General features: G+C 50.3%; 2 protein-coding genes across 3 annotated transcripts; both read left to right on the top strand.

Moving 5' to 3' along the window:
* Nucleotides 1-11,538, top strand: PIGS (phosphatidylinositol glycan anchor biosynthesis class S). Its single transcript, XM_054573204.1, has 12 exons — nucleotides 1-59; nucleotides 329-468; nucleotides 554-665; nucleotides 3,697-3,786; nucleotides 4,059-4,150; nucleotides 5,531-5,738; nucleotides 6,017-6,159; nucleotides 6,858-6,972; nucleotides 8,347-8,492; nucleotides 9,074-9,174; nucleotides 9,944-10,154; nucleotides 10,510-11,538. Exons 1-12 carry the CDS (start codon nucleotides 26-28, stop codon nucleotides 10,783-10,785), a joined length of 1,668 nt encoding a protein of 555 aa, XP_054429179.1. The 5' UTR covers nucleotides 1-25; the 3' UTR covers nucleotides 10,786-11,538.
* A 968-nt stretch (nucleotides 11,539-12,506) lies between these two features.
* On the top strand, nucleotides 12,507-21,466 carry UNC119 (unc-119 lipid binding chaperone). 2 transcript variants are annotated; one of them, XM_054572949.1, is made up of 5 exons: nucleotides 12,507-12,765; nucleotides 16,250-16,363; nucleotides 16,863-16,965; nucleotides 17,121-17,293; nucleotides 21,240-21,466. In XM_054572949.1, the coding sequence occupies exons 1-5, from the start codon at nucleotides 12,540-12,542 to the stop codon at nucleotides 21,248-21,250; spliced, it is 627 nt and encodes a 208-aa protein (XP_054428924.1). In that variant the 5' UTR covers nucleotides 12,507-12,539; the 3' UTR covers nucleotides 21,251-21,466. The 2 variants fall into 2 exon arrangements, with proteins under 2 accessions (XP_054428924.1, XP_054428923.1); XM_054572948.1 differs by lacking the exon at nucleotides 21,240-21,466 and adding an exon at nucleotides 17,546-18,173.
* Nucleotides 21,467-24,661: the final 3,195 nt, after the last annotated feature.

Raw genomic sequence — 24,661 nt, 5'->3', positions numbered from 1 at the left:
AAGGCTAGAGTAGTCAGAACCAAGCATGGCGGCCTCTGGAACCATAGTTTCAGATCTAGGTGCGGTGGCATTCGGGTTGGGACACGAGACTGGCGGGTTGCGAGGGAAGAATGAGGGGATGGGGATCGTGGTGTGCCAGAGGTCCCGCGGACTGGGGGTCGGGGGTCGTTGCAGACAGGATTCCTTTAGGCCCAGGTCGGTCGCACGGGGATCCCTACGAGCGCTGGTGGAGAGCCTCCGCGTACCCGTTAAGGGGCTCCTCAGCTCGGGGTGGGACCGGCACCTGCGCCCACTTCCGGCGCCTTAGTCTGTACTCCCGTATCTCCAGAGGTGGTCCGAGGCAAGCGTGCCGCTCTCTTCTTCGCCGCGGTGGCCATCGTGCTAGGGCTGCCGCTCTGGTGGAAGACTACGGAGACCTACCGGGCGCCTCTGCCTTATTCCGAGATCAGTAGGCTGAATGCCCTGCAGGTGAGACCTCGATGGGCAAGGGCTAGGGAACAACCTATCCACAAGGTACGGATTCAGCTGATGGCCTTGATGTGCCTTCCCGCAGCTCCGGCTCAAGGTGCCAGTCACTGTGGTGTTTACCCGAGGGTCAGTGCCGTTGGACGATCGGGAGAAGCTGCCCTTCACCGTTGTGCATGAGAGACAGATCCCTCTGAAATGTGAGTTCCTGGCGGGGGCGGGGGGGTGCCTTTTCGGTCTGAGCTGAGTCCAGATAAGCGCTGGGTAAGAGGAGTTGAGGTGTCCCATAAAGATAGTTAAAAACTTTTGAAAAGGCCTCTGTGAATGAACAGTGTGTTTGGTTAGAAGAAAAGCAACTTTAAATTGAGCGTTCAGCGTTAAGGAGGCAATTTTATTTATAAAACAGATATGGTACCTGATCAGAATTAGTTAGTGCTTATTAGAGGATGGGGAGGAAGTGGGATGTAGTAAAAAGAGTACAGGATCTGGAATTAAGTTGAACTTGTATAGAGGCCTTGTTCGGTTTAACATTAAACACTTCACTAATTGTTAGACACTTTTCTTAGGTACCAGGAATTTGGGGATAACTGAGAAACTGATAATGGTTTCCAGAAATTCAAAGTCATGTAGGGGAGAAAGACACTTAAAGAAATCACAAAAGTTTGCAAGAAATAGAGATTGCACTTAAGAAAGCCTTTAACTCTCTGGGAGAAAAGAAAGGCAGAGAAGGTTTTGAGGGATGTAATTTTTAAGCTGGAATTTTAAAGGATGTGTAGGAAGTCAGGTTAAATGGGGGAGGTGAGAGAGGGAATAGTGTGAGCTAGTAATAATGATAGCTACTATTAGTTGTTCACTACGTGCCAAAAACTAGGTGAAGCAGTTTACATGAGTTGCCTCGTTTCATTCCCTCATAATTATGACCTCCACTTTATAAATGAAAAAAACAGATTTAGAGATTTTAATTTGTACAACATCACACAGCTAGCTAATAAGAGGTAGTACTGATTCTTAAACCCAGGCCTGCCTGATTCCAGTGTTCAAGCTTTTCACGAACAAACTGTGCTGGCTCTCTCCTGTGTAAAAGCTTGCCAGGGTAAATTAGCATATTAGGAGGGGACAGTGCATGAACAGTTTTACCTTTCCTGTGTGGAGAGAAAGATTGGGAGTAAAGGGAGAAGGAGGCTGAGTCCAGATCATGAAGTGCCTGGGTGCCACTTACTTTCTAGCTCTTTAACCTTGGTTACACTTTAAAAAAATAAAAGCAACAACCATATTTCATATGGTTCAACCTAATGTACACACACATTCTTTTTCTTTCTCAAAACAAAAATTGGATTATACCTCACATGTTAGATTGCCCCTTGATTATTGTCAATTTCTCATGGACTTCCTTATAGTTAGTGACAACAGTATTCAACAATAGTGGAGTGGCGAGGAGTATGGAATTTTGGTCTAAGAGAGCTGGACTAAAGCCTTGGTTCTGCCAATTATTTGTGTGAATTTGGGTGAGGTTGCTAACCTCTCTGAATCTTGGTTTTCTCATCTGGTGAATAGGAACAGTAATAGGGTTATTCATTTATTCAACAAATATTTATTGAGTACCTATGCCAGATAAGTTGTGGTTGCTAGGATACAACAGTGAACAAAATAGACAAAAAAGAAGAGACAAAACAAGTGAAATGTATGTTAAATGGTGATAGGACTGAAACAGAGTAGGGCAATGAAATAGGGAGGTTTTTTTGAGGGCGATGAGGAGGTCATTGCTATTTTAGATAGGGTGGCCAGGGGAGGCATCATTTGAAAACAGGATATTTGAGTAGAGACCTAAAAGATAAAAGAGATGAGGGAGTAAATTGTGTAGGTATCTGGGAGAAGAGCATTTTGGCAGGGAGTAAAGCAAGTATAAGGTTCTGAGGTAGCCGCAGGGGCAGTGCATTTCTTTGCAGAACAGTATGAATCCCGTTGTGGCTAGAGTGAGGTGAGCGAGGGACAGTGTAAAAGGAAATAGAATAAAACTGAAGTGGCCAAAGGGGGTCAGACTCACATACAGCTTTTATTCTGGATGAGAAAGAAAGCCATTGGAGGTTTTCTTTTCTTTCTTTCTTTTAAGGTTTTATTTGTTTTTAGAAAGAGAGAAAGGTAGGGAGAAAGAGAGAGAAATCGATGTGAAAAAGAAACATCCATTGGTTACCTCTTGTACACGCTCCACCTGGGGATAGAACCAGCAACCCAGGCCGGCGCCCTGACTGGGAATCAAACTGATGACCTTTCATTTTGCAGGACGATGCCCAACCAATGGAGCTGCATCGGCCAGGGACAAAATGGTGTTTTTTAAATCCTATCATTTCTTCTGCATATGTGACCTGGAATTCTATAAAAAAACTTTCCCAATAAATTTTAGGTTCTATTTGTCAAGTTCCTGGGGGTGAAAAAAATCACTTTGAGATTGCCTTACATGTATAGATTAACTTGGGGAGAATTGACATACTTAGAATATTTAATCTTTTCATTTAAGAGCCTTGTATGCATTTTCCATTTTTTTAGGTCTTTTATGTCCTTCATGAAAGTCTCAGGTTTTTTGATTATAGTTTTGTACATTCATTCCTGGCTACCTTTATGTTTTTTATTGTTGTCACAATTGGGATTTTTAAAAATACTTGCTTTTCTAATTAGATATTGCTGGCATTTATCAGAAAGTTACTGATTCTTGTGTATTCTTATATCTAGTGATCTCACTGAACTGTTACTAGTTCTTATAGTATTTCAGTTGATCCTCTTGGAATATAATTATACTGCTTCAAAAAGTGGCCATTTTGTCTCTTTCAAATATTCATGTTTTATTTCTCTTTATTATTACATTGGTCAGGAACTTCAGAAAGAACAGTGCTGAATAATAGAGAAACTAGCAGGTGTCCTGCTTTATTATTAATTTTAGTGGAACTTTATTTAGAGTTTTCCATTAAGTGCGTATTTTGTTTTTATCAGGAATGTTCATTGAATTTAATTACTTTGGGGCACTTATTAAAGTGGTCATATGGTTTTTCTCCTTTCATGTAGTCCTGTAATGAATATTGTAATAGATTACCCTGGGAGAGAGTACCTCAAGTTGAAGGTAGTGTGTACACAGGCAGATGGAAGAGGTACACTGTCATGTGTTTGATATCCATGCAGAAGTCATTAGAATTGGTCTGACACTTCCTCTTCCCATCATGCTTCTTCCATTCTCTTCAGACAAAATGAAAATTAAATGCCGTTTCCAGAAGGCCTATCGGAGGGCTTTGGACCATGAGGAAGAGGCCCTGTCATTGGGCAGTATACAAGGTACTGGAAGGGGGGATCATAGCATTTAACATGAAGCCCTGTTTTCCCATCTGATCCCTAAAGGTATCGTTTTCATACCTTGTCTTAACTCCAAAATCTCTTTGGGAAAACTGTGAATGAGATGTGTTGCAGCTTGGGCCACTGAGGGCCAAGCCTGCCCACCGTGTCAGCTTGCTGTGGGAGGTGGAGGGGTGGCTTAGGCACTCTTTGGGGGCCAGAGGGAGAGGGAATGGTGTTTTTGCTCCTGGCGCACCACCTGCTCTTGTCCCCAGAGGCAGAAGCTCTGTTAGCCGAGCCACAGGAACAAGCAGAGGGCACCCTGACTGTGTACGTGATCTCTGAACACGCCTCAGTTCTCCCCCAGGTAGGGTGAGCAGAGAGGCTCTGGCCTTGGCCTAGTCCCGTCAGCTCTTCCTCTTCCTCGTCACCTCCTTGTAGTATTGCTGCCCATTTCTTCCATTTGCTATGGAAAACTCTCCAAATATATTTTTTAAAGAATGCAAACAGGAATTTTTTTATTAACTTTGGCTTTCTAAATCCAAGACTTGTATATGGTTACAGTTCCAATGACCGTTTAACGTGGAAAAGAAATCAGTGGGAATAAAAGAAACAGGTTTCAACAGGTTGTGATGATAATATGGGCAATACGTTGAACTTTTCATGAGCAAAACACTTGATGGAACCTATACTGTGTGCCATTTTCTTAATGTATAATAAAGTACTTTTTTTAAAAAATATTTATTTATTTTTAGAGAGAGGGGAAGGGAGAGAGAAAGAGAGGAAGAGAAACATCAATTTGTGGTTGCCTCTCGGGGGCCTCCTCTGGGGACCTGGCCTGCAGCCTGGGCATGTGCTTTGCTGGGGATTGAACCAGTGACCCTTTGCTTCTCAGGCTGGCGCTCCATCCACTGAGCTACATCAGCCAGGGCTAATGAAATATTTAATTCTTATAAAAAAAGGAAAGAATTTTAATAAACATCTAAGTACCCAGCCCCAGCTTATAATATTGTAGCGATATAGTTGGAGCCCCATGTGTCTCCATGGTTACACCCCACTCCTTTCAGCCCAAGGTGACCATATTTTATAGTAATTTTCCCTTTCTTTCAAGTTTTATCATTTGTTGTATCTTTATAAACAGTATCTTTAATTTTACATATTTCTGAACTTTATATGAATGGTACAATACAGCATATGTTCTTCTGCAACTTTCAGTTTGCCCAACATTTATACTTGAGAGAGTCATCCTTGATAATGTGTAGCTGAGTCTAACACGTTCATTTTTAATTCTGTGTCATGTTTCATTGTAGTTTATCACAGTTTATCCATTCTGTTGTTGATGGGCATTTGGATTGTCTCCAATTTTTTATTACAAACGATGCTGCCGTGAAAATTCTTGTACTTGCCTCTTTGCCATGTGCCATTTACTTAGATCAGACTGTCCAGTTGTTTGTTTATTCTGCTTTTCTTGCTCAGCATGCCATCTCTTAGTTTCCAGCCTGTAAAGATTTGATACTTCCTGGAACTGTGTCTACTGGGATGGAGGAGGCAAGTGAAATGAATGAAGACACTCATATATACCCATAGCTCAGAAATGCTGAGATAACCGTTCACTATGAATCTAAGGAGAGGTGCACGCCTGTTGGTCAGTGGCAAAAGGCCACATTTCGCCGAAGCAGGAGCCAGAGTGCTCTTCTGCTTTCTTCTCTGAGCCATGGGCATTCTGTCCCTTGCTTGCCCCTCACAGGACATGCTGAGCTACATTGGGCCTAACAGGACAGCAGTCCTGAGGGGATTGATACACCGTGAGGCTTTTAACATCATTGGCCGCCGCATAATCCAAGTAGCCCAGGCCATGTCTTTGACTGAAGATGTGCTTGCTGCAGCCTTGGCCGACCACCTTCCAGAGGACAAGTGGAGCGCTGATAAGAGGCGGCCTCTCAAGTCCAGCTTGGGTAGGGTGAGCGGGCTTTACTATGGGAAGGGAGAGGGAGATGAATTGTGTGGAGGCATTGGGGCCAGGGGGAGCCTGCATGCAAACTTTTTACTTCTTCGGTGGTTTCAACTTTTTCATAAAAGTGCTCAGTGTTCCTCATCTCAGTTTTATCCTCCCATTGGTTCTATGATGGCAATCAGCCCCATTCTAGAGGAGAAGCAAGTTCAGCTCAGCCAGAGGTATGGGCTGCCCCTCATCCACAGAAGCCTCTGGATTCCCTGACTCCTGTTTCCATAGGCTATGAGATCACCTTCAGTTTACTCAACCCAGACCCCAAGTCCCATGATGTGCACTGGGACATCGAGGGAGCCGTCCGGCGGTATGTGCAGCCCTTTCTGAATGCCCTCAGTGCCGTTGGCAACTTCTCTGTGGACTCTCAGGTGAGACTTGGAGCAAGTTGAAGAGTCCTTTTCTTGGCTGCACCCTCCTTTTCAAAGTCTATCCATGTTTACAAGTGTAGCCTGTTCTTCTAGCTCTTTGGACTTTCCGATTGGCTAAGAATTTCCTTTCTGTGTGGCTCTGGCGTCTACTTCCCCTCCTTGTGTCAAGCTCGGGGAGTTTCATCAATGCTTGTTAAAAAGCTGACTTCCTAATGGCTCCCTCCAGAGCTGTATTTACCAGTCGTGCTGTCCTTAAGGGATTTACTTAAATAACAACAACAACAACAAAAAAACTTCCTGAACTACATTAATGTAGTAAAGATGTGAAGAAGTTAGCATTCTGTATAATATAATGAGAGGAGGAAGATGTGGGAGAAATTTTTATCAGGTCTTGGTAGTGGAAATAAGTACTTCTGAATAACTGACTTGATTTGATCTGAATTATATTATTCTTTGTTTCCCTCTTTGTTTAGGCTGTGAGAAAGCCTGGTAAAATATATGATTTTCAAAGAACATAGTTAGTGCTTTAACTTTACTTTTGGCTTTGTTATTTTTTCCTACACCTATTTTCTCTCAGCCCTGATTTTGTCTGTGTTTCATCCTGTCATAATTATATCATTTTAAGCCACCTCAAATCTTTTTTGGGACAAAGTGGAATATAAATCAATAAAATAACATCCTCCCTCTTTGCTCTCTAGATCCTTTACTATGCAGCGTTGGGGGTAAACCCCCGCTTTGACCCAGCTTCCTCTAGTTACTACTTGGCCGCACACAGCCTCCCCCATGTCATCAACCCGGTGGAGTCCCGCCTAGGTGAGCCCCTGAGGGCGGAGGTCTTTCTGCTAGGCCGCGGAGGGACCACCGAGCTCAGCCTGGGCTCGGAGGCAGGTTGTATATAGCGATGGTTCCCAGGTTGGGTTGGTCTGAGGATGTTGAGGCTCTGTTATCATGATACTCTGTTGATATCTCCATCCCCACACCATCATATCCAAAAGTATTTATTTTTAAAGATTTTTATTTAAAGGTTTTATTTATTTAGTTTTAGAGAGAGGGGAAGAGAGGGAGAAAGAGGGGGAGAGAAACATCAATTTGTGATGGGTTGCCTCTCACATGCACCCAGCTGGGGACTTGGCCCGCAACCCAGGCATGTGCCTTGACTGGGAATTGAACCGGTGACCTTTGGGTTTGCAAGCCTGCACTCAGTCCACTGAGCCACTCCAGGCAGGGTCAAAAGCATGTATTAAACATGTTTCCCAGCTCTTTTTATAAATGAACAGATAGGGTATCTCTCCCTCCCTGCAAACCATCTGGGAAGATGGGTCACACATGTAGGAAAGATAACAGCAAAAGTACATGAAGGCAGACTGAGGAACCTTGAAGCTAGGATTCCAGTTTTTCATTTTGGGGGTGGTACCTAGGGAAAGTGGGTGTTGCTGAGAACTGTAATACAGGAAAACCAGAATGAGTGTATCACTAGTTGCGGAATTTAAGACATCAGGGCCAGGCCGGGGTGGACCAAAGGGTGGGAGGGGCAGCATGGGAGATCTTGGCCAATTTCTCACTCTGTCTTTTCAGCAAAGTAAGAGGAACTGCTTTATAGCAGCACTGAATATAGAGATAGATTTCAGGAAAGGGAACTATGAGCTTAGATGTAGAAAAGTAAGAGCACATAGACCTTCAGGAAACTCAGAGAAGTTTAATGTGGCCGAATTACAAGAGGGTGACCAAGATAATGTTGGCAAGGCAGGCAGGCATCAGATCATAAAGGATGACACTAAGAAGCTTAACTTTAACTTGGTATGAATGGCTGGCCATTGAAGGATACTAAGCAGGGAACTGATATCAGGTCACATTTATACTGTGCATAGAATGAGTTATAGTAATATGGATGCAATGTGGCAATCGTCACGAGAGCTGACTTAGACAGTTAAGGGAGGCCTGCTGGGGGAGGGGAGGTTCTAGGGGCATTTGGGGCTAAGGACTGCACTTTTTGTATGTGGTACATCTGGGGAGAATGTTCAGAGGTTCTTTGCCACAGAAACTCAGGACTGGAGAATATCCTAGCAATTATCATTTGAGAAAATTGAAGCCCAGAGTGAGTGACCAGAACGTTAGAGGCTGACCTAGAACTGAGATCTTGCTCTAACCTGTTTTAATATTCGGACTCCCCTTCTCTTTGTACTGCAGGATCCAGCGCCGCCTCCCTCTATCCTGTGCTCAACTTTCTTCTCTATGTACCTGAGCTTGCCCACTCCCCCTTGTTCATTCAGGACAAGGATGGGGCTCCGGTGGCCACCAACGCCTTCCACAGTCCCCGCTGGGGTGGCATTATGGTAATGGTGATACTATGCAGACCTGAGAACACAAGCTTCAGGGGCAGACAGATATATTCCCTGAGACTGTTCTTCTCTTGTTCCTCTGGCGGTCTCCATGGCCCAGCCAGGGGGAGGGCAGGCACCAAGGAGGTGAAGGCACTGTGAGCTCGTGCTCATCCTCTGCCAGCCCCCACTGCTTCCTATTTTGTCAGTATTTTCTAAAATATGACCTTTTTGCGTATAGCAGTTTGTACTTGCTGAGAACTTTTCTGTGTACATCTTACATCTTGGACCTATTTGATGGAGTCGTGCAAAGTTGGGAACTTTGTCTCCTCTGTTAGACTGGGAGTGTCTCAAGAGTAGGAACTCTAAAGTGGAATAAAAATTATCTCTCTTACAGGATTTTTGAGGGGGTAATGGAGATAATTTTTGGAAAGCTCCTAATAAGTATTCAAGAGATATTAGCTATACCATCAAATTTGTAAGTTCTAAAGAGCACAGACTGTGTCTTCCCTTTTCTCTCATGGCCAGCACAGTGTCTGGGGCACAGCTGTGTATGGCCTGGTGTGATGTTGAGGCAGCCTCATTTCCCCTTGCAGGTATACAATGTGGACCCCAAAGCCTACAATGCCTCGGGGCTGCCGGTGCGAGTCGAGGTGGACATGGTGCGAGTGATGGAGGTGTTCCTGGCTCAGTTGCGGTGAGGCCCTAGGGGACCCACGTGGGGACACGGCCCCTGCCTCTGATCATAGCCTCCTGGGCTGACTGGAGTAAAATCTCACCTGGCAGGGGTACCTCGGCTGTGCCTAGAGCCCTGGGAAACCAAGAAAGGTCTCCAGGGATCACTTCATTCTTCTCTTGAGAAGAACTAGTTGCCGACGAAAACTTGTCCGAAAAATACTCATGAATTGTCAGGTCACTGGGATGTGATTAGGGGTGCTTAAGAAAATAGCTATTAATTCTTGTGCTAACTGATCTATTGATAGTGGCTGCTTGATGCCCTATGTTGAGGATTCTTTGGGCTTGTTAGGAAAGAGGATTCTGATGGACTAGCCATGCCTGCCATGGGTGCAGGATTGGAGAGGCACAGCATGTACATCTTGTCAGAGGTAGCCCTGGATCATCCCTTAACTAAGGGTTCGTGGCCCCATTTGTCCAAAGACAGGGTAGATAGGGTGGGAGGATTAAACTAAGTTGATGTTATCAGAAATACTTTAGCCATGGAACCTTTTGTCAGATAAGATCTTGCAAGTCCAATATAGAGAGAGGTAAAAGCTGAAACACAGGTAAACCAGGACTCGGGGCGCTGGATTGCTTAGTGTTGCCACTTGCCTCCCAAGACCGTGAGGCGCTTCCCTGCAACCCCTGTGGGTCTGGGTAAGGTTGAAAATCTGTCATTCCAGGAATCTCAGCCATCTTCTCCCACCTTCTAGTCTCAGCCCCTTTGACTTTCTTTGCTGTTCCTACAGGGTGCTCTTTGGGATTACTCAGTCCAAGTTGCCTCCAAAATGCCTGTTTCCAGGGCCTAAGAGTGAAGGGCTAATGACTTGGGAGGTAGATCGGCTGCTTTGGGCTCGGTCAGTGGAGAACCTGGCCACAGCCACCACCACTCTCACTTCCCTGGCCCAGCTTCTGGGCAAGATCAGCAACATTGTCATTAAGGACGATGTGGCATCTGAGGTAAGTGGGCGGGGGATGGACTCTGTGGCCCAGGATGGCAGTGGCCATGGGGGGTCAGGGTATGGGAAACTAGAGCCAGCTGGGGTCCAGGGTATGTGTGGGCATGCCAGCCTTGAATGCCTCAGGCTTCCTCTAGAGGGCAGTACCAGCCCCCAGCAGGAGTCCAGATGGAGGGGATGTAAGGTTTTAAGCAGGCACTAAGAAAGTACACCAAAGCCCTTTCATACTAGCCTCCATATAACCTGGGTGAACGCTAGGAAACCCCTCTGGTAGACGGAAGACACAGTGAAGCTTGTCATCCCCACCCCCTTCCTCAGTACCTAGGACTCACTGGTAATCCCCTGCCTGTTCCTAGGTGTATAGGGCTGTAGCCGCAGTCCAGAAGGCAGCAAAGGAGTTGGCCTCTGGGCAGCTGGCCTCTGCCTTCGTTGCCAGCCAGGAAGCTGTGACATCCTCGGAGCGTGCCTTTTTTGATCCCTCACTCCTCCACCTCCTCTATTTCCCCGATGACCAGAAGTTTGCCATTTACATCCCACTCTTCCTGCCTATGGCTGTGCCCATCGTCCTGTCTCTGGTCAAGATCTTCCTGGAGATCCGCAAGTCCTGGAAAAATCCTGAGAAGATAGACTGAGCTGGGCAGCATCTCCATAGGAAGCCTTCCTTTCTGGCCAGGGTGGGAGATGTTAGGTGGAGAGGCACACACATGGGGTCTGCCATGAATGACCTGTCTCCAGCCTCCTCTGTTGCCTCCCCAGCCACCAGAATGTAAAACTCCATTCTTCTGGCTCAGGTTTCCCACCCCCATCCTCAAAAAATGCATCATCTCAGTCTCCTTTGGCTTGAACTTGAAGGCCCTCTCCTATACCTCTGGGGCAGAGGCAGCTTGTGCTTCTGCCCTGTTATTCAGCCCTTTTGTACTGAGAGGGGATATTAGGGGAAAGCCTGGGGTGGTTTTCTGGCCCCTTCCCCTCCATGCTTCTCTCTACCCCGCAGAGAGAGCCCAGCACTGCTCTCAAGGAAGGGCCAGGCAGAAGTCTCTGGGGCCTTCTCCCTTGGTACTCGCCCCGCCGCCCCCCGCCCAGTGACACCTGTTGAGTACAGCCTGATGCTGTGTATGTGGCAGAGGTTCCCTCCACTGTTTCACAGAGACTTGGGATCAAACATGCCTGAATTTGAATCCTTGCTTCTGCACTTATCATCTCGGGAGCTCTGAATAAGCTACCTAATATCTCTGAGCCTCAGTTTTTCATTTGTTAAAAGAACACTAGTGATACCTCCCTTACAAGGTGGTTGTGAGCATTAAATGTGAAAGTGTCTGGCATATTCTAGGCTCTCAATAAACATTGACTGAATTGGAATGATGTGAAGTATGAGCATAGCTTTGGTTCATTCATATGTAAGTAATAGTCGCCTAGTATCTGTTCTCCTGGGCTCACAGACCCCCCATGCTTCCGACTGGCCATGTGACCTGCCTCCCTGTCCTGGAGGCCCCTGTGGTGGCTTAGATAACTAGGCAGTTGTCCCTTGGTGTGTCCTGATTTTCCCAACAAGGCTGTTAACATCTACTTCTGCTCTTTAGCTGGGGGTCTGAGAGAGAATGGCTTGTACCAGTATCAGACCTCAGAAACTAACTCATTTATATTAAAAAAAAAGAATATATTGCCCTGGCCAGGTAGCTCAGTTGGTTAGATCATTGGCCCCCATATACCCAGGTTGCAGGTTCATTTCCTGGTCAGGGCACATGCAAGAATCAACCCATGAATGCATAAATAAATGGAACAACAAATTGATGTTTCTTTCTCCCTCTCTCTAAAAATCAATTTAAAAAAGTATATTGAGCATAGGTATTATGCTAAGTGGTTAGTTATAGAGAACAAAGACAGGATCGCTGCTTTCCCAGAACTGTTATTTTAGGGGGGAAGAGTCAGTGAACAAATAAAACATTTCGGATAATGAACGTATTAGAAAATAAAACCAGGCCGATCAGATAGTGCTTGGCATTAGTACTTTGGATAGAGTGTGAGGGAGAGCCTTTGAGCAGAGGACATTTGAGCTGAGACCAGGACAAGAAGAGGCCACCTGAGGGAAAAGTATCTCAGGGAAAGATCCTGAGATGGCAACTCGCTTTATGGGCGAAGGGAAGGGCAGAGTGGCGGGAGCAGAGGAGAGGTAGCCAGGACCCCTTGAAAAAGTGAGTGAAAGTCCAGGGCGTGCCCCCACCTTATCCTGAGTAGCCCGGGTGGGCTGGCAGTGGGCGGGCCCAGGGGCGGGGCGGGGCGGTACCTGGGGCCCCGGCGGGGGTGGGGCTGCGGACTCCCCCTGCTTTGGCTCCAGCCCGCTCAGGCAGCCACAGCGGCAGCAGGCAAGCGGCGGCCCCACGAGGCCATGAAGGTGAAGCAGGGCGGCAGCGGGGCCGGGACGGGGGCGGAGTCCGCTCCAGGGGCCTCGGGCCCAAGCGTGGAGCCAAAGCCAGAGCCGCAGCCACAGGCGGAATCCGAGTCTGGGTCCGAGTCGGAACCGGAGGCAGGCCCAGGGCCCAGGCCGGGGCCGCTGCAGAGGAGGCAGCCGATCGGGCCGGAGGACGTGCTGGGGCTTCAGCGGATCACGGGCGGTGAGCACCGGGCGAGGGAGGGTCCCCGCCGGAGGGAGGGGGCCCTGGAGAATCCCGGCCCCCGCCCCCTTCCCCGCCCTCCGCTTGCCTCGCCTCCCCCACCGGGTAGCCCTCACCTGAGTCTCCTACCCTTTTTTCTCCAAGCTTGAGATCTCCGTGTCCCCCCTTTTCCTGATCTCCTGTGCCCCCTCCTCTCCCTTTATTATTTCCACCCCACTCCTTCCTTTCCGAGGAGTCCAGCCCCCTTTCTCGTGGTGGAGGTGGGGCAGCAGCTGCAACTGTGACTGTCCCCTTCCCCGTGAGGTTTTTAGAGCCCTCTGAGTCTTTTCTCTGCAATAATGAGGGAGGCCGAGTGCAGTCTGTTCTCAGTCCCCAGCCTGGAGGCGAGGTAGAGGCTGAGTTACTTAGGTGACAGGAAAACCCTCAGGTCTCCCTGACCATTAATGCCCTCACCTTGGATCCCCTAGGAAGTCTGGGGCCATTCCCGCTCCCCAGGAGAGGACCTGAGCAGGAATCTTCAGTGGGTTGGGTCTAGGCCCTCCTAAGGGAGTAGGTTACTGCCCTCCTTAGCCTGGACTAGGGCCAGTCCCCTTCCTGGAGGCCTAGAGGTCTCCCCTGTGATTGAGTTTCTGAGCTGCACTGCCTGGGCTGCCCCAGCTTAGCCATGTAATTGACTGTGTGACCTTGGGCAGGTAACGTCACCTCCCTGAGCATGTTCATCTGTAAAATGGGGATAATGACACGTACTTTCTAGAGCTATTGTGAAAATAAATTCTCTGATTTTTGCACAGTGCCTGGCATGCTGTGTGTGCTTGGTAAATAGGGCTCTTTTATGAGTCGTACAGAGGGCCCCGTAGGACTGCTAATGGCTGCTGCCTGGAAGCAGACAACTGGGCATTCAGAGCAGGAGAGGGGGGTCACCACAGGCAGGCAACAAGGGCTAGGCAGCCTCATGGCAGAAGTGGTGGCTGAGCCTCAAAGAACAGAAGGCATTTGGAAAGGCAGTGGCCTTCCACTTTGGCCTCATTCCTCAGTGACCCTGCCCTGGTTCCCTCTGAGCAACTTGCGGCCTCTTCGTGGAAGCGCAGGTGCTGGAGTGCACTCGAGCCCTGGAGCTGTAGGAGCAGCAGGGCCCCGGGGCTGCCAGACAGAGCTGTGGAAGGGACCATGATGGCAGGTCTAGGCCTGTACATTGGCGTCCCTAGGGGACCAGCTTCTCCTTCCTCTCTGAACCAGGCAGCAGCCATTCTTGGCTGGGCCCCCAGAATGCTGAACTGCCTTGCTCAAGTAGGCATTGGTCGTGAGAGGGGGCCCGGACCAGTCTGATGTTGGTGCCAGTTGGGATATAATTGGCAAAAGCAGCATTTGGGATTCAGGTTAGCTCTGGGGCAGAACTTCCTTATAAGATGTCTGGAGGTCAGGCTGACCTGTCCAGGTCCTAGGTAACTTTAAAGGTTATTTTGCACCTACTGGGGAGCGGGAGGGGTGTTCAGCCCACATACTACCATTTGTCTCCTGATTTGGAGGAAATTCATAGCCCTTAAGACAAGGCATCTGTGGGGGATGAGCAGAGGAAGGGGCTTCATGGGAGCTCATTCCTCTACAGAAGCTGAGAACAGGGAGCCAGGGCTTGCCATCCTGGCACCTCCTGGTCTCTTCTGACCCTAATCACATGGGTCGGAAGTTTGTTCCTACTGGATTACTGGTCCCTGAATCCAGCTTAGGAAGCTATTTGTGGCTGAGGGGATGGGAGCAGTTGTGTTCTGAGCCCTCGGCCACTCTGCCCCTTCTCTGGCCCGACCCTGGGTCCCTGGCCTCGTCCTTCCCTGGCAGAAAGGGGGGGGGTGGCTGTGGTGTCCCGAGCCATTGGCATCCCCTGTTCCTCACTTCCACTGAGGACCGAGGGGTGGATAGGTTGAGTTTGCAGTAGAAGAGACTAATGTCAGACTGCGAGAAGTTGTTCCCAAATGAGAGAAGCTCCAAAAGTTGGAGGAAGGGGGCGTTTTACATGGAGCTGAGATCCTGCTCCCAGTTTTGCTACCTCCTCTCTCTGTGCCTAGGACCTTCTTTCTACATCTTTGGACTAGTGCTTAACATTCTGTGAAAACAAGGTGTGTACAGCGTGAGATGGTGCTGCCCACTTCTATTTCCTCCTCCTGCCTTCTCCCCACCATGGGCTGTGGTGGACAGGCCAGGGCTCAGGCCCCTTCCCGGGCCCGCTGTAGTTTCTGCTGGACCCCAGCGTGCCAGGTGGCTACCAGGAGGGCTTTGTGGAGGGTGCTGCCCCAGGCTTGGGGAAGAGAGAATGACTTTACATTTACTTCCTCTTCCTGCCCCAGAGGAATAGGAGGTGGCCCAGGGGCCTGGGGTGGGGGGTAGTGATTTCCGGGCCTCTATGGGGAGGATGTGATGTTGTACAGGCTGACAGCACTGTTGTCCCTCACTGCACCTCTGCCGCTTCCTATTTGTTGCCAGGGCCCCCGGGCAACTTGCAGTTGCTGTAAGCAGTGAGGGTTGGATCAGGCCCTGGTATTCCTGGGCTTCCTCAGGCGGAGCCCACCACAGTTCCTGGTTCCATTTCTGAATACTGAGGACTCCCCTTCACCCCCACGCGCGCCCTCTGCTGCACCTGCCACACCCTCTTCCTGTCCTCCCCGCTACGCTTCTCTCTGGGAGTGGCTCAGTGCCAAGGCTGGGTAAATGACCTTTGAAGGGGTTCCCTCTGTTTGCTAAGACTTCCTCCTATTCGGAGATCAACAGGGGATGGGAGCAAAGATGGTTCCCTCCCCCCAATATTCCAGGCTCTGGATTTGAGTCAGCAGAGCTTTGGCTAAGCTGCTTAAGAGAGCTGGGCTGGTATAAGCTGCTTATGGGGATAGGAGGTGACTGGGGGTAGGGGGACAGGGTTGAGGAAGAACAGGGAAGGGGTCGTTCGTCTGCCCCAGCACTATCCAGGTCAGGGGAGGTCCTTGCCTGACCCACTGAGATGTAGCACCAGGGGCAGCTGTGTGGTGGAGGGGAGAGTATCCTCCAGAGAACCACTGTGTCTCCTCAGTCCAGGCTGTGTCACTCCTTTTAGAGTGAGGTTCCCAAAAGCAGGGCTGTATCTTCTGTATCATGCTGGGGGCTTCCTATGAGAATGGAGAGACATTTCACTCAGAGTCACCAAGCCAACCCTGGAAAAGTAGAGTCTCGAATAAGGGCCCTCAACTCCTGGGTAGGAGGGAAAATGGGGGGGAGTTGACCCATCCTCCATTCTTCTCCACCCTGCTCCTCCCTGCCCCTTAGAGGCCACTAGGTGGAGCTGTTTGTTCCCCATTAGATCCCAGTCATGGAGCTGTCTGCCCTACAATGTGGGGTTCCTCAACGGCAAGGGGCTCATTTCCCTTTACCTGGAGTCAGTGACCTTAAGGATCTGAGAAAGTAGAAGCTAGTCTGGGGTCCCAAAAAAGCTGAGCTGGCAGCAGCCACCTGTCTCCTCTAGACTACCTGTGCTCCCCGGAGGAGAATATATATAAGATCGACTTCATCAGGTTCAAGATTCGGGACATGGATTCAGGCACTGTCCTCTTTGAAATCAAGAAGCCCCCAGCTTCAGGTGAGTGACAGGTGGGCCATGGATGGAGGGAGTGGATGCGAGTGTGAAGTGGGCTCCCAGGGACTATTCAGGCAGAGGAGTCATCGCCAAGCTGAGCTTGGACCCCAATATTCCTAGGAGTCATCAGGCAGGGGGCATCTTGTGCAGAGCCTCTTGTTTTCTTTCCCATCTGCTTCTGGGATTGGACATTTTGGGACCGTTCTGTCCCTTCAGTCCCTGCCAGCTTGCCCTCTGCAGGCCTTCATGGGAACTGCAGTCCTGGAGGTCCCAGGCCTCTGTGCCTCCTTGCGGCTCTGGGAACCTCAGATGAAAATTTGGACCTGCTGACCTAGAACCCCCAGGTGGAACCATTCAGCCAAAGGTCTGATCCCTCAATGTGCATCAGAGTCTCCTGGAAGTTTTCAAAAATTCTGAGATATGGGGGCCCTCGGGGTGAAACCCTGGGAGGGCGTGGGCCCCAGTCTGAAGCCCACTGAGCCCCAGCTGGGGTGCATTACAGAGCGGTTGCCCATCAACCGGCGGGACCTGGACCCCAATGCTGGGCGCTTTGTTCGCTACCAGTTCACGCCTGCCTTTCTCCGCCTGAGGCAGGTGGGAGCCACGTGAGTCACTGGGCCGGGGGGCAAGGGCTGGGGGTGAGGGTGTGGTGGGAGTGAGCCCTTCTTGAGTTCTCACTGAGCCTCTCTTAGGGGCAATCTGCTCAACCTGGCTGGTTGACTTCAAGGCCAAGCTCAGCCCTGCCCCTTCTCTCACTCAGGGTGGAGTTCACAGTGGGAGACAAGCCAGTCAACAACTTCCGCATGATTGAAAGGCACTACTTCCGAAACCAGCTGCTCAAAAGCTTTGACTTCCACTTTGGCTTCTGCATCCCCAGCAGCAAGAACACCTGTGAGCACATCTACGACTTCCCGCCTCTGTCTGAGGAGCTGAGTGAGTGGGCCAGGCCCTCAGGCTGACCAAGCTGGGGGGGGGAGTGTGGGTCTGACCCCCTTTCTTCCCACTCTGGGTCTCTTGTGCCTGGCCAACATTCCCATGTCACCTATAGGGAAACTCAGGCTCAAAGATGATGGGGGAATTCTTTGAGGTTGTTCGGCTTGTCCCCGTCCCGCAGTCCCGAAGGCCCTGCAATGGCCTGGCTCCGTCTCCTGAGCTTTGCACCCCCTGGTTGGGCTTCTCTTGCAGTCAATGAGATGATCCGTCACCCATACGAGACACAGTCTGACAGCTTCTACTTCGTGGATGACCGGCTGGTGATGCACAACAAAGCAGATTATTCCTACAGTGGGACGCCCTGACCCTGTAGATGCTCCCTACCCCACCCAGGAAGGTCCTGGGCCCTCAGCTGTGACTTCCCCAGCACTCACCTCTCAAACCCACGTCTTCTGCCTGGGGAGTGTCCCAGGAGCCCTGGACCCTGAGTCAATGTTGGGAGGGAGGGTGCCTGATGTCCTCAGTCCAAGCCTATAAAACTTACGGGTTCTGGCATCTGGGGTGGGGCAGGGTGGTAGAGGGGCTCTTTGCCTCCATGTCCAGGAAGGCCTCCTGTGGGAACAGACAGGACTTCTGGACAGCCTAGCTGAGCCTCTTGGCTGTTTCAGAATAGTGTGCGTCAATCCCGGCTTTGACTAGGCCAGGGCAGGGACCCATTCCTTGTCTCCTGACAACCACCAACAGGCCATCTAGATTTGTTAATTCACAGATGAAGATCCACGATGGGGCCTGGCTGCCAAGCTTCCCAAGGGAGTCTGGACCCTGGCGCCAGCCCTGGCCTCCACCGTCAGGGGCCAAGATACTGCCTGAGGTGTGGGAGGGATAGGCCCAGACGGCCCACCTGTGGTAGGGGCTGGACCAACTGTATATAGTTTTCAATAAAGTCTTTCTTCTTTTCTGTTCCCTGGTTGTGGGCCAGCAAATGCTTGTTGGGGAGGGAGTGGGTGGGGAGCAGGCAGTAATATAGTCCCCAAGTCCTCTTGTGCCCTTATCCTCTTGGCACCTAGAGTCAGCATTGAGTATATGTTACAGCTGGACAGGGTTCTTCCTTTAATAAAGAAGGAGATTCAGTGTGCTGATTGCTGAGGGGGAGGGCACATAAGGGGACTTAATGGCAAAAATAAACATTAAAAAAAAAAAAGAGGAATCCCTAGCTGGTGTGACTCAGTGGATTGAGTGCTGGCCTACAAACCAAAGGGTTGCTGGTTTGATTCCCAGTCAGGGCACAAGCCTGGGTTGCCAGCCAGTCCCCAGTTGGGGGCGTGTGTGAGACAACCACACATTGGTGTTTCCCTTTCTTTCTCCCTCCTTTCCCCTCTCTCTAAAAATAAATAAATTAATTAATTAAATCTTTTTTAAAAAACAAGAGATTCAGACCCCTAGAGGGGAAGCTTTAGGCCAAAGTCATAGCCAGCCTTGACAGAACAGAGGCTGGTGAAACAAAGTCCCCCACCTTTAGGGTGGCAGGAAAGATAAGGGGCGGGGTGGTCTTGTTCTCTACCCTCCCTTCTCTGACCCCCTGAGGCCACTAGGACCACTGGGTTGTGCTTTTAGCCCTCATCAGAGAGAGGAAGGAGACAGGGCTGTGGCTAAGGCCTGGAGCCCTCTTGCTCTCTGCTGTCTTGGGGAGCCCCCTGGCCTGGTCACCCTGCATTTAACACAACACCAGCCCTACCCCAGGCCCAGAGGAAGTCTTTGTTTCCTTCAGGGGGAAAATTCAGGAGCCAGGGTAGATGGAGCGCTTATCTCAGGAATCTCACCCTGCTGCTCCAGGCACTGATTTGGATACATCTGGTGCCAGTCGTCTCTGGGCTGAGGAGTCCCATCTCAGCCCTAAGAGGCCTAGATGCACTGGCGTGTTTAGCTGGTTTCTGTGGAGCTGTTGCTGGGGGCCAGGACCTGGGCTGGACTCTGGGAATTCTAAAATGAATGAGACGGAACAAATATTTGTCCCTAGAATGAGATGGCCTAGGCATATAGGGGAGAGAGAGCCACCTGCTTGGAGGGCTCTGGGGAGGAATCTTGGACGAGGCAGCATTGGAACAGCTTAAAAACTTAGGACAACTTTGACGGGAAGAGATGGGGAGACAGCATTTAGGCATAGGGAGCAGAATAAAGCAAAGGTTTGGAGGCAAATTTTATCAGGTGTGTTCAAGAGAGTGTATAGTGTGAAAGGGAAACAGGTCTGTGGAGCTTTGTTCAGGTGTTGGAGCTTCTCCTGAGAAAAATGGGGAGTGGGGGGCACTGAGGAGGATAATGTGATCAGATTATCTCTGCTGAGTGAGGGGTGGATTGGAGAGAGTGAGGCTAATAATAACATTGAGCGCCGAGCCCAGGGCGGGGTGCTTTATATGTGTTAACAGAATGCTCACAGTAATTTCTGAGGAAGGCACCATGATGCTCATTTTGCAGAAAATCCAGGCCCAGAGTTTAATTTACCTCGCTGACGTTGCAGTTAAGAGGCAGTGTCAGGATTTGAACCCAGGCAGTCTGACTCTGAGTCCTTGCACTACAGCCCTAGAGGTGGAAGATGCACTGAGGAGCAGGAATTTGGGTGAGAGATGAAGGCAAGATGAATTAGGTCAATATCCATGGAGACGGGGAGAAAGATAGGAAGTCGAGATTTTTAAGAGGCAAAATCCCCAGGACTGGTGGTTGATTGGGTGAGGGACTTGGAGACAGGGAGGAGCCAAGTGTGAAGCCCTGGTTTTGACCTGAGGGTTAGGATGGATAAGGGGTGTTGTTACCTGGCCTGGGAACCCAGGTTAGATCATGGTGGGGGCTGGTGGGAGGTGATGAGTTCAAGTTGGAACCTGCTGTGATGTGGTCCCCATGTCCTGGGGGAGGTGATCAGGAGACAGCAAATCTGGGCACTGAGACCAGGAGGGGATAAGGGCTGGAGATGGTGATACCTGGAGGTCAGTGGTCACAGTTGACTCCTGAAGTTGTGATGGTGGCCGAAGGTTATGGCACTACTGGTGTTTGATGAGCAAGGGGCGGAAGTGCCAAGTGTCCTCTAATTAATGGGGCACTCAGTGCTAACAGTCCACACCCCCAAGTGAGGGTCACTGAATGAGAGGCGGGGAACCCCAGGGAAGGCCAGGGAGTGTTTGAGAGCTGGGCAGAGGGGGAGGAGCTAGCAGTGGAGACGGGAGGAGCAGCCAGAAAGGCAGGCACAGGAGCCTGCTTTAGAGCAGCTGGTTATGTTGAAGCAAAGGGAAGAAAGGATTTCACCAAGAAGCAGGTGGTCAGAAATTGCCACAAAAGTGATGAAGGGACATGGTAGGGGTGGGGGTGGGGGTGGGGGTCGGTTTGCAGATGAGGCTATACAAATACAGAAGTATTTGGAGTTGCAGGTGGTGTTTAGGGGGTTACACGAGAAGTTATAGTGAACAGGAGGGACTCTTGGGCCTACACGGGTGTCAGGAAGGGGACCTGGTAACAGTCCTCACTGTGCCTGCTCAGTCAAATTGGGTTGAGGGCCTGGACTGGTCCTGCTGCACTTCCACCTTCAGGCAGGGAGGGAGGTCCGTGTTCTGGGGTCCTGGCCCCTGCAGCAGGTACCATGTTGGCACTCGCCCGGAGAGGCCTGTGTCCCTTGGCTGCCTCCCCCACCGCGTCTCCTTTTACATCTTTATGTCCCTGGCGTTGGTCTGGCTACTAATGGTGCAGCTTGCTGCATTTGGTTCCTGGCACTTTCCCTAGGAACCTAGGGGATTCTTCCTCAGTAGAAAGAAGAAGAAGACACGATGGGGTGGGGCTAGTCCTGGCTGTGATTATCTTGAACTATTGAACTTTGAAAGTTGATCTGGACTGTGCTGCATCTAATTGTGCTCCGATTCTGTCTCTCTGAAATCAACCAGATATTTTTGCTTTGACTCCTCAGGGGTGTCATGAATACCCTACTACTGGGTTCAGCAGGAAAACCCAAATTCTAGAGGGAGTTCATGCCCCTCTGGGCTGACCTGCAGGGTGCACTTTGGGACTGCCACGCCCATTGTAACAGAGTGAGATGCTTCCCTTCCAGCTGGTGAAGAGCTGCTGTCTCAGGCCTCCAGGACCTTCCTCCCCAGCCCTGCCCATCTTCTAAGAGCCACCCTCCACTTCCCCACTGTCTGGTAAATAAAGCAAGGGCACTAGACTTTCTTGTGTGTCCTGGACCCGTTTGTTATTGTCTACTGAAGCACGTGGTCAATAAGGTTTTTATGTACGTAAAATATATCGTAATCCTATATTTTTATGTATTAAAAACTATATATAGACACCTCTATCTATATGTATTCTGCAATACCTAGAATGTAATATGAAAACACCTGTGATTTCTCTTCCTAATGGTGAAGTCACAGAGTCTGCCAAAGCTATTGTGATTTGTTGCTGACACTCATAATCAAGAGAAATTCTAAATTTGAGGTAGAGATGAGTAAAAATGAAGGTGTAATTTCCCTTTTTTAAAGATTTTTTAAAAAATTATTTATTTATTAATTTGAGAGAAAGAAACGTCGATTTTTTTTTTTTGTTCCAGCCATTTATGCATTGATTCTTGTATGTGCCCTAACCAGGGATCAAACCCACAACCCTGGTGTATTGGGATGACGCTCTAACCAGCTGAGCTACCCAGTCAGGGCTATGAGGGTATAATTTTCTTATCCATGTTCATCAGACTCATGAATTCTAACCAGTTTTAAAACTCTTAGGTTTACAATCCCTAAAAAAAAGGGATATTTCCCCTTAAGGGATTTCCAGACCTTGCATCCATCCCTGCTCTCCCTAAAATGGTGGTTGAACACTCGGTGTATAGTGGCCAGCAGGGGGCAGCACATGAGCGAGCATGTGGGGCTCAGTTCAGAAAGGCACCGTGGTCCAACTTCGAGTCTAAGGGCCAGTCTGGTTACAAACAAACAAAAAAAATGAGACTAAAAGTCCTACCTGCTTACGGCCTGTCTCAGCTGCATGGGGGCCAGTTAACTCTGTAGGTGTGATGAATGGGCCCATGGGACAGAGGACTGACTGAGGACCCCGGCCCTCTCCTCGCCAACTAGGCTGGAGATGCAGTAGGTCTGTCTGAGCCCCCAGGGTCTGTGAGTCTGAGGCAAGGAAGTGGGTCCTACCAAAGTTCTCCCATGAAACACTCGCCTTGTTCTTGGAGGCTTGGGCATCAAGACTCGGGCCCAGGGTTGGTCAGAACTGGGGTACAGCATCACCTGTGGGCTTGACATTGACCCTTTATCCTCTTCCTTATACAGGCAGGGCTGGGTTGGGGTGGGTGGGCCTTCCTCTTGGGTGCACCAGCTGGCCGTGCCTTCCCCCACGCCTCACCCCACCCTATCCCTCTGGGCCTAGACCCAGCCTTAGAGCCTCTGGTAGGAAGGGTACTAATGTAGGGCGGGGTTCTATTATGAGATCTTCTGCAGAACCGTCCTCTGGGGCAGGCAGGTGAAACTGGCTGGCCTCCAGGCCTGGTCCCTGGAAGAACTTTCTAAGTAGAGGCCCCACCTGTGGCTGCCGTGAGACTTCAGGCCCAAGGGTTGCTTTTGGCTCCTAAGTCTTCCCTATGCCTGTTCAGGCCGAGTGCGGGGCTGCCTCTCAGGCTGCCCTTTGGTGGTAGCAGCCTGCCTGGAGGTGGCACCTGGGAGGTGAGTCTGAAGTGGGACCGAGTAGGCCCCTGACCCTCCAGAGACCATTTTCCAGGGCCAGCAGTGCATAGCCCCAGGCCGTGCTCTATTCATGTCACCTGTGGAACCCAGAGCCCCAACCAGGGAAAGATCAGGAGTGGGAAGGCACAGCCTGGACAGGGAAGCGACCCCTTCTTGTGTGAGGAGATGAGGGTTGCTAGGAGGGAGGGGGTGAACCTCAGTTGGAAAGGGTGTCGGGAAAGCATCCTCTCTCTTCCTCTGGGCAGGGCAGCTGCTTCTTCGCATCCCTTTGGAAGTTCTCCCGGAAAGAGAGTCTGCCCACCTTCCCCCTCATCCTCTCAGGCAGCTCAGGAAATCCTCCCAGATGCTTCACAGTCCTGGGTGAGGGTGGGATGAAGTCACAGGCCCAGGACATCTATAGTCAGTGCGGCCTGACTTTTCCCCTCCGGGAGGAGAGGGCCAGAAAGGAAGGCTCGGTAGCTGACACCAAAAGGCACTTGCTTTATTGTTCCAGGGCAGGGGACAATGGCAGGCCACTGACGGATTTGCTGTGCCTTGTCTGAGAGGTTCCTGTTGTCCCCAGGCCCAGGGTAGGCTGAGGCTCCCACTTGGTGGGGGTTGGGCTTTCAGGTGGGGCATGGCAGAAAACTGGGCCACAATCCCTAGCTCCAAGGGCATCCAGGTGTGCCAAGCAGTCAAAGAGAGGGGACATGGGTGTCTCCCTGCCAGCCTGTGCCAGGCTTCCCTTCCCTGAATGCCCAGGCTGCCTCAGATGGTTGGAAGTAATTAGTAAGCTGGGGCCTAAACTACATGAACTTCTTATAGAGAAGGAGTGAGACTGTAGTGACTTGGAGGGACCCTTCCTACACCCAGGGCTGGGAGAAGAGGACACTTTCAAGTTTCCAAGGGCAGGGGCTTTTCCAAACACTTTGTGTTGGAATTGGGCTCAGTTTGGTCCTGGGGTGGACGTGGTCCCTCCTGTGTGTCACGCTGGGGCTCGGCAGAGCATATGCTGCGGATGGGTAGAGCCTGGCAGAAACAGTGCTGCCACGCCCCCTGGGGAGTCTCCAGGCAACTTGAGGAGAGGCTCCGTATCTCCTCCGCCGCTGTGGGCTGCTGGAATGAAAACGGGAGAATAAATACAGGGACTTCTGGGAAAGATCATGTCTGGAGGGGGCCAGGCCTGAAGAGAATGTGGACATCAAAATAGTGTTCAGAGTGGTCTTGGACCTGGCATGGGGGCTCTGAGCTTTCGGTAACCAGAGCCCTCAGCTCTCAGCTGCCACAGAAGTGAAGTCAGGCTCTGTGGTATAGTTCTGATTCCTCTGGATATAAGGTATGTGGGTGTATGTGTGCATAAGTGTGTGTGCACATGCGCACACGTGCATGAAGGCTTGAGTGTGGAGGAGTGAGAGCGTGTTTTCTTCGTGCCCAGACACTTGTTCTCCAGGGGCTCCGAGAGAGGAGCTGGCCCACCAGGCAGCAGAAATGTGTGAGGGGCAGCATCCTGGGTGGTGTCTTCTTCACCCCCAGGTGCCAGCTAACAAACAAGTTGGCTTAGTGGCATAGGGGTCTGGGAGAGTTTTCCTTCTTTGACCTTTAAGGTGAGCCCGATGTGGGCGGTCAGCTGGGACTTCCAGGCCAGGAAAAGGCTGGAGCTGCTGCTGCGCGTGGC

Source organism: Pteronotus mesoamericanus, unplaced genomic scaffold, assembly GCF_021234165.1.
Source record: "Pteronotus mesoamericanus isolate MK-2021 breed Mesoamerican mustached bat unplaced genomic scaffold, CSHL_Meso_final contig_246, whole genome shotgun sequence".
In the NCBI taxonomy this organism is placed as follows: domain Eukaryota; kingdom Metazoa; phylum Chordata; class Mammalia; order Chiroptera; family Mormoopidae; genus Pteronotus; species Pteronotus mesoamericanus.
The sequence above is the reverse complement of the archived record's forward strand: the minus strand, read 5'-3'. Positions and strand labels throughout refer to the sequence as shown.